The sequence below is a fragment of the Asterias amurensis genome, chromosome 17, assembly GCF_032118995.1.
Source record: "Asterias amurensis chromosome 17, ASM3211899v1".
Lineage (NCBI taxonomy): Eukaryota > Metazoa > Echinodermata > Asteroidea > Forcipulatida > Asteriidae > Asterias > Asterias amurensis.
The window spans coordinates 6,492,613-6,507,644 of record NC_092664.1 but is presented as its reverse complement, the minus strand read 5'-3'; the positions used below and the strand labels follow the sequence as shown (position 1 = coordinate 6,507,644).

General features: G+C 39.0%; 2 protein-coding genes across 2 annotated transcripts; one reads left to right on the top strand and one right to left on the bottom strand.

Annotated features, from left to right (window-relative positions):
• Positions 1-24: 24 nt before the first annotated feature.
• On the bottom strand, positions 25-6,734 carry LOC139949736 (exonuclease 3'-5' domain-containing protein 2-like). Its single transcript, XM_071948254.1, has 5 exons — positions 6,686-6,734; positions 5,520-5,754; positions 4,695-4,861; positions 3,322-4,080; positions 25-2,985 (listed from the first exon to the last, which is right to left on the bottom strand). Exons 2-5 carry the CDS (start codon positions 5,721-5,723, stop codon positions 2,433-2,435), a joined length of 1,683 nt encoding a protein of 560 aa, XP_071804355.1. The 5' UTR covers positions 5,724-5,754; positions 6,686-6,734; the 3' UTR covers positions 25-2,432.
• A 628-nt stretch (positions 6,735-7,362) lies between these two features.
• LOC139949790 (26S proteasome non-ATPase regulatory subunit 14) lies at positions 7,363-15,014 on the top strand. The gene is made up of 7 exons (XM_071948332.1): positions 7,363-7,528; positions 10,718-10,849; positions 11,332-11,451; positions 11,640-11,710; positions 12,082-12,415; positions 13,046-13,171; positions 13,887-15,014. Exons 2-7 carry the CDS (start codon positions 10,727-10,729, stop codon positions 14,046-14,048), a joined length of 936 nt encoding a protein of 311 aa, XP_071804433.1. The 5' UTR covers positions 7,363-7,528; positions 10,718-10,726; the 3' UTR covers positions 14,049-15,014.
• Positions 15,015-15,032: the final 18 nt, after the last annotated feature.

Genomic DNA, 15,032 nt, shown 5'->3' with positions numbered 1-15,032 from the left:
AAGCGGCTTAGCACCAAATAATTCACTTATTAGAATACAGTTACCAGTCAAATGATCATTTCACATACAATTTTTGACTGGTATCCTGCTCATTTCTGCTTAGCAGAATTCTTTTAACAGTTCTTTCTGCTTAATTAGTTCTATGAAGTTGGGCCTTGTGCAAAGCTTGGACTTACGGCGCCTTCAAGGTCTCAAAGCTCAAGAGGAAGAAACAAATCTATACATGTTTTGGGCAATCATGGAAATAACAGAATACAATCAAAGCACTATTATAACAATTGCCAACAAACAAACCAATTTTGAAATTAGACATGCATACAATTATTAAGGTTGGGCTATCATTTGATTGTTCTTAACGTGATGCTAATGTATGTATACGCGTATTTATATAAGGGATACAATAAAAGTCACATGTGAAAGTTTCAGTGTGTACCTTTTGAACAGCAAAATCTGTTCCAGTATTTTCAGTTTAGTGCGGTGACAGTGGGTACCAATCCCATTTCTCGCTGATGCATTGAGGGCAGCATGCAAATGGACACCATAGACATTTCAGAAAATCGCCTGCAGGCAATCTTTGGCCCTTTTTGAAATGACGATGTCGGCTTTGTATTCGGCTCAGGCTTGTGCCATTGATTTGACAATTGCGCATGCTTTGGGTATGCGCTCATGGCTTCAGACGGGAGAATGGATCCTCAAGCCGAATCCAAAGCCGAAGCTGTGGTTTCGAAAAAGGGCCTCTGACGATTCAACGTATTCAAGTCATCGTATTCAAGTCATCGTATTTTTGTTGGTTTCTAATCACTTCAGACAGAATAATTTTGAAGGATGATTACTACAGTTACCAAGTACCCGCTTTCGGATAAAAATTGCACAATTTCCTTTTTGGGGTTACTACCAAATGACCCTACCTTCATTCTCAAGGCTTTGCTTTTTCTGCTCCTCCATTTATTTTACTTTCTTTATTTCCATACTTAATCATTTACAAATCTTGAACAGAAATATTATCTTTTATATTTTTGTAGAGGTCCGACATTTTTACATTGAAATAAATGTAAGTTGAAAGGAATTGTATGGCTCTTTGGTCTTTTTCTGGTTAACCCTAGGGAGCCTATAGTGTCCTTAAAGACACTGGACACTATTGGTAATTGTCAAAGACCAGTCTTCTCACTTGGTGTATCTCAACATATTATGCATAAAATAACAAACCTGTGAAAACTTGAGCTCAATGCGTCATCGAAGTTGCGAGATAATAGTGAAAGAAAAAACACCCTTGTCGCACGAAGTTGTGTGCTTTCAGATGCTTGATTTCGAGATCTCAAGTTCTAAATCTTAGGTTTCAAAATCAAATTCGTGGGAAATTACTTCTTTCTCGAAAACTACTCCACTTCAGAGGGAGCCGTTTCTCACAATGTGGCAACGGACTATATTTTGAATTGAACATGCATTTTTGTTACTTGCACCCCAAGGCCCTTCCACCCACTAAGTATAACAAAATATATTTTTTGATAGTGAGCAGATGTCAAATATTTACCTGAACTGAATCTTAATAACAATAGAGAAAGCGTAGAGGTATGACAACAGAGGGCGCTATTTATGTTACATGGATATATCACTTTTGGGCTGAGCGGGCGTTTTGTTTTTAAATTTGTTTTGTTAACACAGACCTGTACTTTTAAATAAAACCTTAAAAAGGGGGAGGCCCCCGTCATGGAAGACCATAAAAAAACTTTTAAAACAAATAAAACCATCGGCTCTAGGCACAGGTCTTTGTTATTTTGTATCCAAGGCAATTAAAATGGGTGTTCTAGAAGTAAAAAATTCAAATTAAGTTGAAAAATATCCACAAATGTTTTTCTTAGAACCGATGTTTGGAGAGACATGTTCCAACACACTGAGTCTGTTCCAACAACATGCAAAAAAGTTCGAAAAATATTCAGGCAGCCAAAAATAATACCTAAAACAAAATTGAGATGAAGTATTGGACAATAAACATTGAATGGTTTCAGTTCCAAATTTGCCTGTCCTGAGTTGCAGAAAATAACCAACACAGTCCTGGAATTTCATCTTTAGGAAGGCTAGACCATTTTCATTTAGCAAGAGCACTTCCACTGGAAAATCACATGGGAAAACTTCTAAAGGGGCACCAAGGCCAAAACCAGGGCCCAATTTCATAGAGCTGCTAAGCACACAAATTTGCTTAGCATGAAACTTCTTCCTTGATAAAAACAGGATTACCAACCAAATTTCTACGTGATTTTCAGGATAAGCAAACAACAGCTGAATACCAGTAGCAATCAATATGTAACAAATGGAAATTTGGTTGGTAATCCTGTTTTTATCAAGGAAGAAATTTCATGCTAAGCAAATTTTTGTGCTTAGCAGCTCTATGAAAATGGGCCCAGGGCAACAAAGGCCAAGGCCTCTGTGGCCTGCTACCGTGGCGGTATGGACCCCTGATTATCTTCATTAGAATCCACACTGGTGTGTCTATGGTGTACCGACCATAACGCCGGCATGAACTTGGGCTTCATCGTCTCAAGGAACTGCTGACGCCATCTTTTCTCAAACTTCTCAATTCCGTTTTGTTCTTTCATCACCAAGTTCACAACCTTCTCCCCATGTGAGCCTTGAAACTCCTCATTCTCACATTTCACATCAAGGGTGAGCGTTTCATCAATTATATCAACACTCACTTCTTCAACATTCCAAAACTCAGACAATATTCTCTTCAATTCGTCGACCCGTTGCTCGGGAAGTTTTCCAACCTTGATGTTACGCTTGAGTGCCTTTGCAGCAGAGCGAGCTTTCAGTCTCTGTGGATCCTCACGATAACGAGCATTAGTTGAGTTTGTGATCGGTGCATTGTACTCCACAGTGAGTTGGCTACGTATGATCCGATCGTAGCTTGAGCTTAGTTGATGACAAGCAAGGCAGAGTAACACAACATCATGGGATGTGTGTTTCTTGTTCACCTCAGGAAAGTGTCTGAAACATAAAACATTGCATGAATAAAATGTTAGTTACAAATTTGGACTAAATTGGCCATCAAAGTTTCAAGAGAATTGCGAAAGGAAAAAACCATGGTTGCACAAATGTATTTGCTCTCAGATGCCTAGTAACGGTTTCAGGCCTAAAGTCTTTTTAATATTTGAGTGATAAATTACCTCCTTCTCAAAAACTATTTTATTTCATCACAGGGAGCCGTTGCTCACAATGTTTTATACTATCAACAGCTCTCCATTGCTCATTTCCAAATAATTTTTATGCTAATATTTTTTTTGAGTAATAACCAATAGTGTCCAGTGCCTTACAGTCACTTACCTTCGATATTCATGAGGGACGATATTCTTCCTGATGTAGGAGTCTTCACTTCCACACACGACGCACATATTAGCTTTATCCTGTAGATAGTAAGCACGATCTAACCCAGGCATTCCTGACGGCTCAAACTTTAATCTTACTGTAAATGGTTCTTCACATTCCAACTCTCCAATACCCTTCTTAATATACCATTCAGCTTTCTGTTTGTGACACGTACATAGAAGCTCACCACTAGGGGCGATTAATCGGCAATTGTGATACATCTGAGTTTGGCGGGGTTTATAAGCATTGCTTGTTTTAGTTGTTGTCTTGATCGGTTCAGTCAATACATTGGTGTTGGTTTTCCGTTCCGTTGCTTTGGTTTTATATTTGACATCTAAAAGTCCTTGGCACATTGAGGCGACTTGACTCCAGAGATTGTCATCGGCTCGGTCGGGGAGAGCGCCAAACTTTCCTTGCAGAATCGAAAGGAAGATGTCTACAGCTACCAAGACGTCTTGCGCTCCGTATCGAATCTGATGAGTAGACATCACGTCAGCTTCCCAGTCGCCGCAGCGAACACCCTCTGATTTATCCAACGTCTTGTTGAGAAAAATATCCGCGAGGTTCTTGAGGCTACCAGTGAACTTTGACCTGAGGTCACGGGGCATGTGCCGTGAGGCAACATATCTGAGGTCAAGACAGCCTCTTGTTGGGAGGTGATGATCTGTAAGAAGATGGTTTGCATCGTCAAGAACGGCGACGCCCACTTTCAAAATACTGTAAGAAAAAATGATCAACAATCAAAACGAGAATCCTTTCTCCTTTGGAGGGAGTGGCTTTGAGTATTCATGTAGGCCTAATAATTGCTGTTTGTTTAAAGGCACTGGACACTATTGGTAAAAGCATAAAAAATTACTTGGTAATGAGCAATGGAGAGCTGTTGATAGTACACAACATTATGAGAAATGACTCACTCTGAAGTAACGTAGTTTTTGAGAAAGAAGGAATTTCTCACTAAAACATTTGAGTCTGAGAAAGACTTCAGACCTGAAGCACACAAATTTGTGCAGCAAGTGTGTGTGGTCATCTTGATTTTACTCCATTCCAACTCATTGTAACCAAACTGAGACTGGTTCCATGCGCAATGAATGTTAGCATTCATTACCTTTATTGGAAACAGGGAACATGACCAAGATGGTGACAGCGTGATAAAGGTCAATTTTCTTTCATTCTCTTCTTTTGAACAACTTCGATTGAGCCCAAATTTTTCACAGATTTGTTAATTTATGCACATGTTGGGAGAATACTGGTCTTTGACAATTACCAAATATATCCAGTGCCTTTAAATGTTTTATTTCAGACCATGTTTGGCACATCTTTGAGCAACCAACCTTCTATTTGCAAGTAGATCTCTTAAGCTTTGTGGAAGACTCCTGTGGTCTAATTTACAGAGACGTATCAGAACAGAATACCCACTGATTGTTGCTAGTTGTAGCAAGGCAATGGGGCGACGTTTACCAGATCTCTCACTGCACCATTCACAATCTAAACCAATCACCTATACAAACAAAGGCAAAATCACACGCATGTTTTGTATTATTCAACAGAATTGTCCTTCTTTGGATTAGAGCCCCCCCCCCCCCATATGCATCTTGCAAGTTGCAATCAAGGAGAGGTACAAAAATAGAGGGGATATTTATTTTCTGGCAACTTTCTGCTGAATCGGGGAGAGTCAGCAGGTCTGCACGATATTTGGACCAATTTTGTTTATTACACAACAGCTGGTTATTACAATAATAGTTGGTATCTAAAATGTGTTGCCATAGCGATGGTCACAGTTAGAACTTTATTTTTGGGTAAGCAGTGACCCTCTAATCTTGTGTATTTTTAAAGTTTTTTTTTCAGATGAAGCAGACTCAGTCTTAATCTACTAGGTACTCATAGAACATGGGAGACGATAGTGAAACGAACCTCAATGTTCTAGGAGTACTTGCTGGGGTAGAATGTTCTTTTGAAAACTTTTCTTGCTATAATTCTACTACTGTACAGTAGATTTTTTGAAGAACTCCAAAGACTTCTCAATTTTGAAAAGCACTGTTCTGCTTTTAAACTATGGAAGGAAGAAAATCAGCCGGTGATCAAGGGGACTTCTTATACTGTTAACTTCACTATTGCTGGCTGAGTGAGTTCTTGAACATTCAGTCTTTGACTCATACCTTAAAACTTGATGTGTCTTCAATAATTCTCGTCATCGCTGTTTCTAAGACATCAATGGTTTCCACGACAACTGCATCTTTGGAATAATCCATTCTTGATCTTCTTTTTGGGGGTTTGAGCAACTTATAGATCAGGAAGCTGACTAAGGCTGTCCCGACTAGAGACGCTGCAGCCAGGGGAAGATGTAGATGTCTCAATGACATTACAATGGAGCTCTTGGGGGTCAAAGGTTGCCTGGAAAAAAAAGTATAATTAAAGGGTCATCACCTTGACCAAGCAGGCATGTAGCTGTACTATGGAAATATGATTATGAACCCAGTTATAATAATAATCTTAGCATTTTTGTAGCGTTCTTACACAAAAAAGAGGTACCACAACGCTTTAATTACAATACAAATTACAAGCAATCAAAAAGAAATTAAAAAAATTAACAGTTAGGCCTATACTCTACACCACAACAGTGCAAGCCTCACTCCTTAAAGTTAAATCTGAATACGTAATGTAAATGTACACAAACACTATCTGATGTAGGCTTAAAGTTGTTACTGAACTAAGTAAGCCTTTAGTTATGTGCTACCACTTAAATAGACTTTTAGTTATGTGCTACCACTTAAATAGACTATAGGCCCAGTGTAGCTAACTTCACTAAGTTACTAAGTAAACCTGTGGACGTAGTGGTAATGCGGTAGGCCTATCATCAGATCACTGCAAAAATGTTTTTATTTAGGCATGACACTTCACAGTTAACCATAACAAACAAGTTCCTTGGCCAAATTTATTACAAAATAGTCTGAAAATGATGAGCCTCACTAACTTAATAATTTACATTCCAAAGACACAGCAAACTTTAAAACCAACTGTTTCTGCTTAGCAATTCTACCATTCTGTGCTTAGCAAGTTTGGTTGTCATGCTTATCATTATATCATGGAGGAAGGAATTCCTTCCTCCATGCTTGATGCTTATATCAAATAGTACAGTACAACAACACAACAGTACAACAGGCTTTAATTTTTCAATGAATAATTGGGCCCTGATTCTAAGGAACGTTCCTCCATTACTACAAACAAAATACACATTTTAATCTGGCCCTTTTTATAGTCATATATATATGAGGGTCTGTTTCTGGGGCAGAAATAATATGTCAAAACACTCATTCTTACCTACCTATTTACGAGTAGATACTTTTTACCGGATTCAGCATACAATTTACTGTGATGTTTTGGAAGGACCTGGCAATTATCGCACGATAGAGGGCGCTATGCAATCAATTAACGGTGACCAACAAGTGCGACAGTGTGTATGTTAGACCAATGATACGGCTATATTCCTATGCCCATTGCTTGGTGCACGCTTCGTGAACGCCCGTGCACAAAGCAATGGAATGAATATTGCCAATATCCCGGGTTCACAGCACGTAAATTGTAACGGTCCGTCTTCAGATTGTACCCATTACTTTGTGCACAGTGTGCGGGCCTTGGTGAACCCGTGATATGGAAATATTCCTGATCCCATTGCTTGTGCACAATGTGCGGGCCTTGGTCACTTTGTGAACCCGTGATATGACAATATTCCTGATCCCATTGCTTGTGCACAGTGCGGGCAATAGTGAACCCGTGGTATGGCAATATTCCTATGCCCAACGCTTTGTGCACAGGATACGGGCCATGGTGAACCCGTGATATGACAATATTCCTGTACCCTACGCTTGTACACAGTTTATGAGAAGGCAGACCGTTACATTTACTGGCCGTGGACCCATGATATGGCAATATTCCTTTACCCATTACTTTGTGCACAGATTACGGGCAGTGGTGCTTTATGCATGGAGGCGAGCAAAATTTAACTAGAGGTTGTACTGAACACGAGGTTGATAATTTGACAGTCGGGCTCCTTGATATAATGAACATGTAAAGGTATTTACATCAGTCACGTCTAGGAGCCAGGCAAATAGTGAGCGAGCAGTTTTCACCGAAGTTTTGACGCTAAATAAATTTCCCCACAAATATTGTAAGTTTTAAGGCTTTTTCTAACCATTCACGATTATATTTCACTAGATTATAACCATATTTGTTTGTTAAGTGGTTTAATGTTACCATCATACTATGTATTTATTTTCTAGTTATCTTGTAAAAGATAGGATTGTGTTGTGGGTTTTGTGCATTGAAAATGGTGATGGATTGCCAAAGTCGTTTATTTCCGACAGGTTGCTCTGATCTTTTGTTTCAAAATCAGTTTGAGTTTGTTCTTTTTGTAGGTTTTATTGTTTAATGTTTTGATTTGTGTATGACTATTGAGTAAGAAACTATATCACGTAGAAGTAGAAGTATATATACTAGAGCAATTAGAATTCAATAACCCAGGCCAGAGTCTTGAATTCAACAATCCATATTAAAATAAGACCATCCAAAGCGGATGATAGCCTACTACTAGGCAGTTTCATCAAGTTGATTTTACGTGTACCAAAACACACACACACACAGCCCCGAAAAAAAAGAACGAAATATATTAAATCATAACTCACATTTTGTACAACTCACAACTATGAGACTTGACAGCAGGCAGGAGCATTCTCTCCCCGTGCTTACATTTTAAAAATATTCGAAATCGGATGAATAGTTTCGGAGATATTGTAAAAAAAAGAGAGCAACGACAAAAAAACAGAAGCTTGGCCTGGCGTGCAGCGCCCATTCGTTTGTGCATGACGTCAACTTTGAACCCCGTGGACAACAGATTTCGGAAATCTTCGGAAAGCGCCGAAGAAGCCCGAAGACGGTTTTTTGCGATGCGGGAGCACATGTTTACACAAAATGAGATAACGATTACATCATCGTGTAGCCGATAAAATTCCGCACATCGTACAGCTAGTCGCATAGCTTTTACCATAAAAACCTATTTTTGTCGGCGTTTTCCATTTTTTGAATCAAGATTTCTTCCAGAGACAATCATCAAAATTGAATGCGACTTTGTCAGTGCTAATTCCCATACTTTTAAGTTTAACTTGTGAAAATTTGGTGTAATTTGATTATGTTTTCTTCTCCCGCAGAAAGGTTTTGTTAGACCATTTCATGCAAAGTTGTCCTAAATACGCACGATTGTACATGTACGCGTACTCGTACATCTTCGTGTTTCCGTGATGTGCCACCACAAGAGGGCGTGTGTTACAATAAGTTTGATAGGCCGGGGCTCTAATAATAGAAAGCTGGAAAGCTGCCCGATCTTGTTTCTTTGATAATTTCTACGTTCTGAATTGATAATAACAGACTGCTCATCTTGAGTCAAAAGAAACTAGTATTGTTATATACTTTTAAAGGCCTATACTAATTGAAACGAAAGTTGAACAAAAAAATTGATTGTATAATTATAGCCATTGGTTTTTAGACATTGTCTTTGTAAATATAACAAAAATAATCGATGTATACCAATGCCTTCATCCTCAAGTTTTTTAAAGATTGTTCTAAATTTTTACTGTGTTAATGCTACAATTTTAAATCAAAGGATCAACTGATCTTAAATTAAAGGAAACACCAGTCATAAACTCTTTAATTTTATTCCATTCTGGTTAATTTAATAATGCTATTTGTTGACATAATTAATAAAGAATATTCACACAAACACCTGCAAAACTTAACACATATTTAATTTTTATAGTTAACAATTTCCCCCACGATGCCGCTCCTCAGTTTGATTCACAAAATATCACTTTTTGCCGTTCATAAAAAATCATACTAGCGCCTCAAAGCACAGTTTGTAAGAGATAGAGGGCGCTCGCCTAGTGTGCGCCCTCTATTGCCATAGGCTGTGCACTAAACTTGGCCGTGGCCGATATGAAGAAAAACATAAGAATTGAACTTGAACACGGGTACGTTTTTTTCACGATCCACGCTCATTAAAAACGGTATATCTCTGCAACCAAACATCCGATTTCAAAATTTTAAATTGATTTTTACTTCTAAGAATACACCTTAACAGACCACATCTTGTCAGAGAAAAAATCACCTGCATTAAATTTGACTGAAACTGCCTACTACTACTACTACACTACCTACACGTTAAATAATAATATGCTTGTTCAGGTTGTTCCGTTATTTTGTTCACGCAATTATTTTTAAACAAAATATTGTTCACGCAATTATTTTGAACAAGGTATGGTGTTACCGCAAACTCCTCTATAAATACTTTTTAGTTTTACTTAAATTTAATAATACTAGTCTTTGCATAATGGAATGATGTCGACTGTAGTCATAGTAGTGTACATATTATTTTTTTCTTCCTTTTCTTCCCTTTTTAAGTTATTTGATTTTGAACTTTACTTTTTTTAATTTTTTTTTTATTGAATTTGAAGGAGTATTTAAATTTTGCCCAGTAACTGGGGCGCTGTACTCCTTTTTCGGACAAATTCAGTTTTTCTTTTTAATTTGTCATTATCGGTTGCACTTCTAAAGTTTCAGCACAACCTTTAATTATAATGACAAATTAAAAAAAAGGAGTACAGCGCCCCAGTCACTGGGTCTAAAATGTAATATTAATTACTGTTATGAACCGTAATTAATATAACATTTAATATATTGGTCTCAATTTAAATTAAGGAATCAACCAACTTGTGTAACGTAACATAGATAGGCCTATAGTATAGGCCACGTCTTAACCAGGGAAAACAGACCTTTAAAATTACTGCAAGCCAAGTACTGTAGACTAGAAGTAGAAGTGTAACATCTTACACTGATGATACTAGCAGTACCATCAAATTGGACAAAAGTCAGTCATAACATTGAACTAGTCATTAGTCGTTGTGGCGTGCCAAGGTCGAGCAGTTTTAAGACTAAGAGTAACAGACTTGAGCTCTGCTGTTTCTAATCAGCAGAGTGTGAGTTTGAGTCCGCAGAGTCTCGGTCATGGCACTTTTGACGTTGAGCAAGATGCTGTCCTATAGTTTGCTTTGTCCTTTGGACTGGACATTAAGCCAGGAATTATGCATACATAAATGAGGATAACGCTAGCACACGTCAACTTAGAGAATGTAGAAAACTTACCATTGAATAGTGAGTTAAATCTGGTGTTTCTGGTTCCTGGCAAGACAGGTTTTCTCAGGTTTTTTTTTTGTGCTGCAGTGATTAGCTTTTTTATGAGGCATCCTTGGTTCATAACCTGAAATATATAATAAAATAAACTGACTTTATTGTTTTTTTATATCCTCAGCATTCTAGAATGGATCGCCTGTTGAGATTAGGAAATGGAATGCCAGGGTTGGGGCAGGCTGGTGGAGCTAGTGATGCACCAGTGGTTGACACAGCGGAACAAGTTTACATCTCATCATTGGCATTATTGAAGGTAAAACTAAAATGCATCAACATCAAAACAGCAGCTTAAAGGCTGAGTCACACTGCAACAATAACGATAACGACACAAAGAGAACGCATTCTATTGGTTGAATTGCTCCACGCAGAATACACCCGCGCTTATTCAACCAATCGAGGGGGTGCATTTTAAACGTTCTCATATTTGTTCTCATTATCGAGGCCTTTGTGAGTGGGCCTTTACAAAGAAAGGTTTGCGGTAACACTATGTGAATATCTCTCTTTGAGTAGTGTTGGTTTTGAAAAGAACAATTGTTGAATGACTCAACGTTTCGATCAGTTTGCTCTGTTCGACTTCAGGAGCAAGATCATCTTTCTCTTGAAGATGATCAGAGCATACTGATTGAAACCAGCGGTTCTTAAATCTTTGTTAAATCTTCCCCAGGACCTGTAAAATGCAGTAAGCTAGGGGTCCAAGTTGTTAACAGTTTTGAACATTGCTGATTTTTCTTACAGATGCTGAAACATGGTCGAGCTGGTGTTCCGATGGAAGTGATGGGTTTAATGTTAGGAGAGTTTGTAGACGACTACACGGTCCGAGTTATTGATGTATTTGCAATGCCACAATCAGGAACGGTAAGATTACAACTAGAAACATCTTCCTTACTAGAAAAAGTCCTTATTTCATCTTCCTAATAATAAATTGATGATTCAGATGAGCGAAAGAACTGCAGTCTGTAATCACTTGTTGTTTACAAATGTATACAGGCCTAATGATCAGGGCCCTCAGCGTATTGTGACTAACTTTGCCATTCTTATTCCAGGGGGTGAGCGTAGAGGCTGTTGATCCAGTATTCCAGGCCAAAATGTTGGATATGTTGAGACAAACAGGGAGGTATGTACACTACAACTATACACAATGTTAAATGTTCATAGAAGTTAAGACTATTATTTGGTTATGGCAAAGGTCCTGGGTTTGAATGACACCCCAGTTATATGTGGATTTGTTCAAGGTACTTTGGAAAGTAATGAGGATGCATAGCTTTACGGATATCAGTGTATGGGCAAAACCAAATCTAAAATGAAACTTATTTTTTACGCAATCTGAGAGTGATGTGTTTGTAAAATCTGTCAAGCCGGATTTCGCCATGGTGGAATACTGAAAGTTTTAGAGCCCCAGGGAGAACAGTTCTTTGATAACTGATGGGGCTACCCTGGTTAAACAAGACAAATAAATAAATTGCAAGACTTGTCTTTACTCAACAGACCAGAGATGGTAGTGGGATGGTACCATTCCCATCCTGGGTTCGGCTGCTGGTTGTCGGGCGTCGACATCAACACCCAACAGAGCTTTGAGGCCCTCTCAGACCGAGCCGTTGCCGTGGTCGTTGACCCCATCCAGAGCGTCAAAGGCAAAGTTGTTATCGACGCTTTCCGTCTGATCAACCCTAACATGATGGTGCTTGGTCAGGAGCCTAGACAGACGACGTCTAATCTTGGTCATCTTCAGAAGCCATCGATTCAGGCTCTTATACATGGATTAAATCGGCATTATTATTCCATTGCCATCAACTACAGAAAGAATGAACTTGAACAAAAGGTAAAGGTTAACTTGTACAACAATACAGAGTCAAGTCTTGACTTTCTTTATTAAGGGGCACTTGTTTGAGGAAAATTTTAGTTTGAATTGGAACTTTGCAAAGGACACCACAGCAATTGCGAGAAGTCCCCTCGATCCAGTGAACGTAGTAGTACGGGCCGATTTTTTTTTACCTTTCGCCCAGGTGAAAGAGCGGAACAGTTCTTATCAGAACTGAGAACTCTCCTTAATTACCAATGTCTTTACTAAGGTAGTGGAATATAAAGCAAGACAAGTTCTCAGAAGAAAATAATCTACCCAGCAAGTAGATATACACATGGTGTTAGTGAAAACCAAATGTACACAGAAGTGTCTTCTCAGACTATCCTTGTTGTAGCACTCCTGTTGCCTCGGGGTTCTTGATAGTTTACTGTTGTTGTTGTTGTTGTTGTTGTTGTTGTTTACTGTTGTAAATCTACTCGGCAGTAGTAGAAAATAAAGCAAGACAAGTTCTCAGAAGAACATAATCTACCCAGCAAGTAGATACACACATGATGTGACCGCAAACCAAATATACGCAGAAATGTCTTATTAGACTATCCTCATTGTTGTTGTTGTTTACTATTGTTGATGTTTGTTTGCTTGGTATAGATGTTATTGAATCTACACAAGAAGAGCTGGATGGATGGTCTGATGTTGCGAGACTACAATGAACATTGTAAGCTGAACGAGACGACAGTCAAAGAGATGCTGGATCTTGCTAAGTCTTATAATAAGGTAGGTCAACAACTAAATACACCCCTCTCCCAGAACAGCCTTGCCAAAGCATTTTATGCAAGTCTTAAACAAATGCTGGCAAGTAATACTAACAATTTTTTTTATAGCACATTTTACAGTAACGTATCGATGCGCTTTACATTGGCGCCTGATTACTCGGCCAATGACAATCCTGTAATCTAGCGGCTTGCACTTTACTGATTTGGGCCGTCAACGCAAATCAGCTGTCACCAGGGGCACTACTCCTGGGGCTGAAATAAGGTTAGCCCCCTTCACAGTCCGTAAGGAGGCAGGGCAGAGGGATCATCCACTAAGAGCATGGCTGGTAGAGCAGAATGCAATACCTTCCCAACTGTACAAAGAAATTATGGGAACAAGTGTCATGACCTAGATTTGAACCCACACTCTGCTGCCGACAACACCAGAGCTTGGGCCACCGCTCAGCCAAGATAGCAACAATGGTCCTGAATTAGTCCTAATGCACTATAACACAACAACAAAAAACAAAGCCTAGTTTTTTATTTGTTGGTTCCAAGTTTGTAGCCTTTGATACAGACCATTTCTACGGTTTGAAAAGTGAGATCAATCTCACATTTCAAATTCATACCGGTTGGATCGTTAAGAAGTTCAATACAGCTGTTTACTTTTTTCATCATACAAACTTCTCATATTTGCAAAGATTCATTCTGGATTGTATTATTCTTTTCGTGTTTAGGCTGTTGAAGAGGAAGACACCATGACTAAAGAGCAGTTAGTGGTGAAGAACGTCGGCAAACTCGACCCTAAGAGACATTTAGAGGAGCATGTGGAGGTATTGATGACGGCTAATATTGTACAGTGTGTCGGTGCTATGATGGATACAGTGGTCTTTAAATAACTCATATTGGATCGAGTCGCTCAAAGGCCCTTTTCAAATCCCCTGCTTTGGATTCGGCTTCAGACTCCGTCCTTTGGTCTGAAGCCCTTAGCACATATGCAAAGCGCGCACAATAAAAACAACGGCCGGGCCAAGTTAGCCTGAGCCGAATCTTGAGCCGAAGCTGGGGTTTTGAAAAGGGTGATAGTGCTGTAAATAAACATTGCATTCGTGCATCAGTACGAATAATGTGCTAAAAGAAGAAATATGGAAGCTGTACACCAAAAGCCTTTTTCACACTTCTCTATTTCCTGGGGGCAACCTTTCACACTATGATCTCTACTTCTGTCTGCCCCGGCAAATGGGAATGATGCGGGAATAGCTACCCCTTCTATGGAGTATGTTTTATTTATTATTGATATCCAACAGCGGTTAGCTGGTATTTACAGCGGTTTAACCCTTGGATGTGCAACCTGAACCTCGTGGAATAGGAATGCAGTGTGGAAGTGCGCCATGGTTACTTTTGGAGGAAAGAGTCCTGGGGCCTCCCCGAGGCTGTATTCCACGGAGAAAGAGATACAGTGTGAAAAGGGCTTTAGGCAACCAGCCATCAATTTCACCAAACTCTTCCTAACTTAGGATTAATCTTTAGGCTTAGGACGAGTTAAGTTCCCTATTTGAAGATGTTGGACGAATTGAACCCATCCCAAGTTAGGACAGGTTACTCGTCCTGACTCAAGTTAGGATTAATCCTAGCGTTTCGTGAAATCGGCTGCTGGACTTGGTACAATAATGCAAACTAAGCATACAGCAGGGTTTAGTTTTACATTTATTCCATGGCTTCATAAAGTTGAAAGCAAATCTGCGTACTTTCTTGGATAAATATGGAAATCTCAAAACAGTTTATTGAACATTCCTTATTCACTTCTGATCAACACAGAGGACATGGGTGTTGAGACAGTTTAACTTTGGAATAACATCAACTTGCCAAAAGGCTAATAAGGA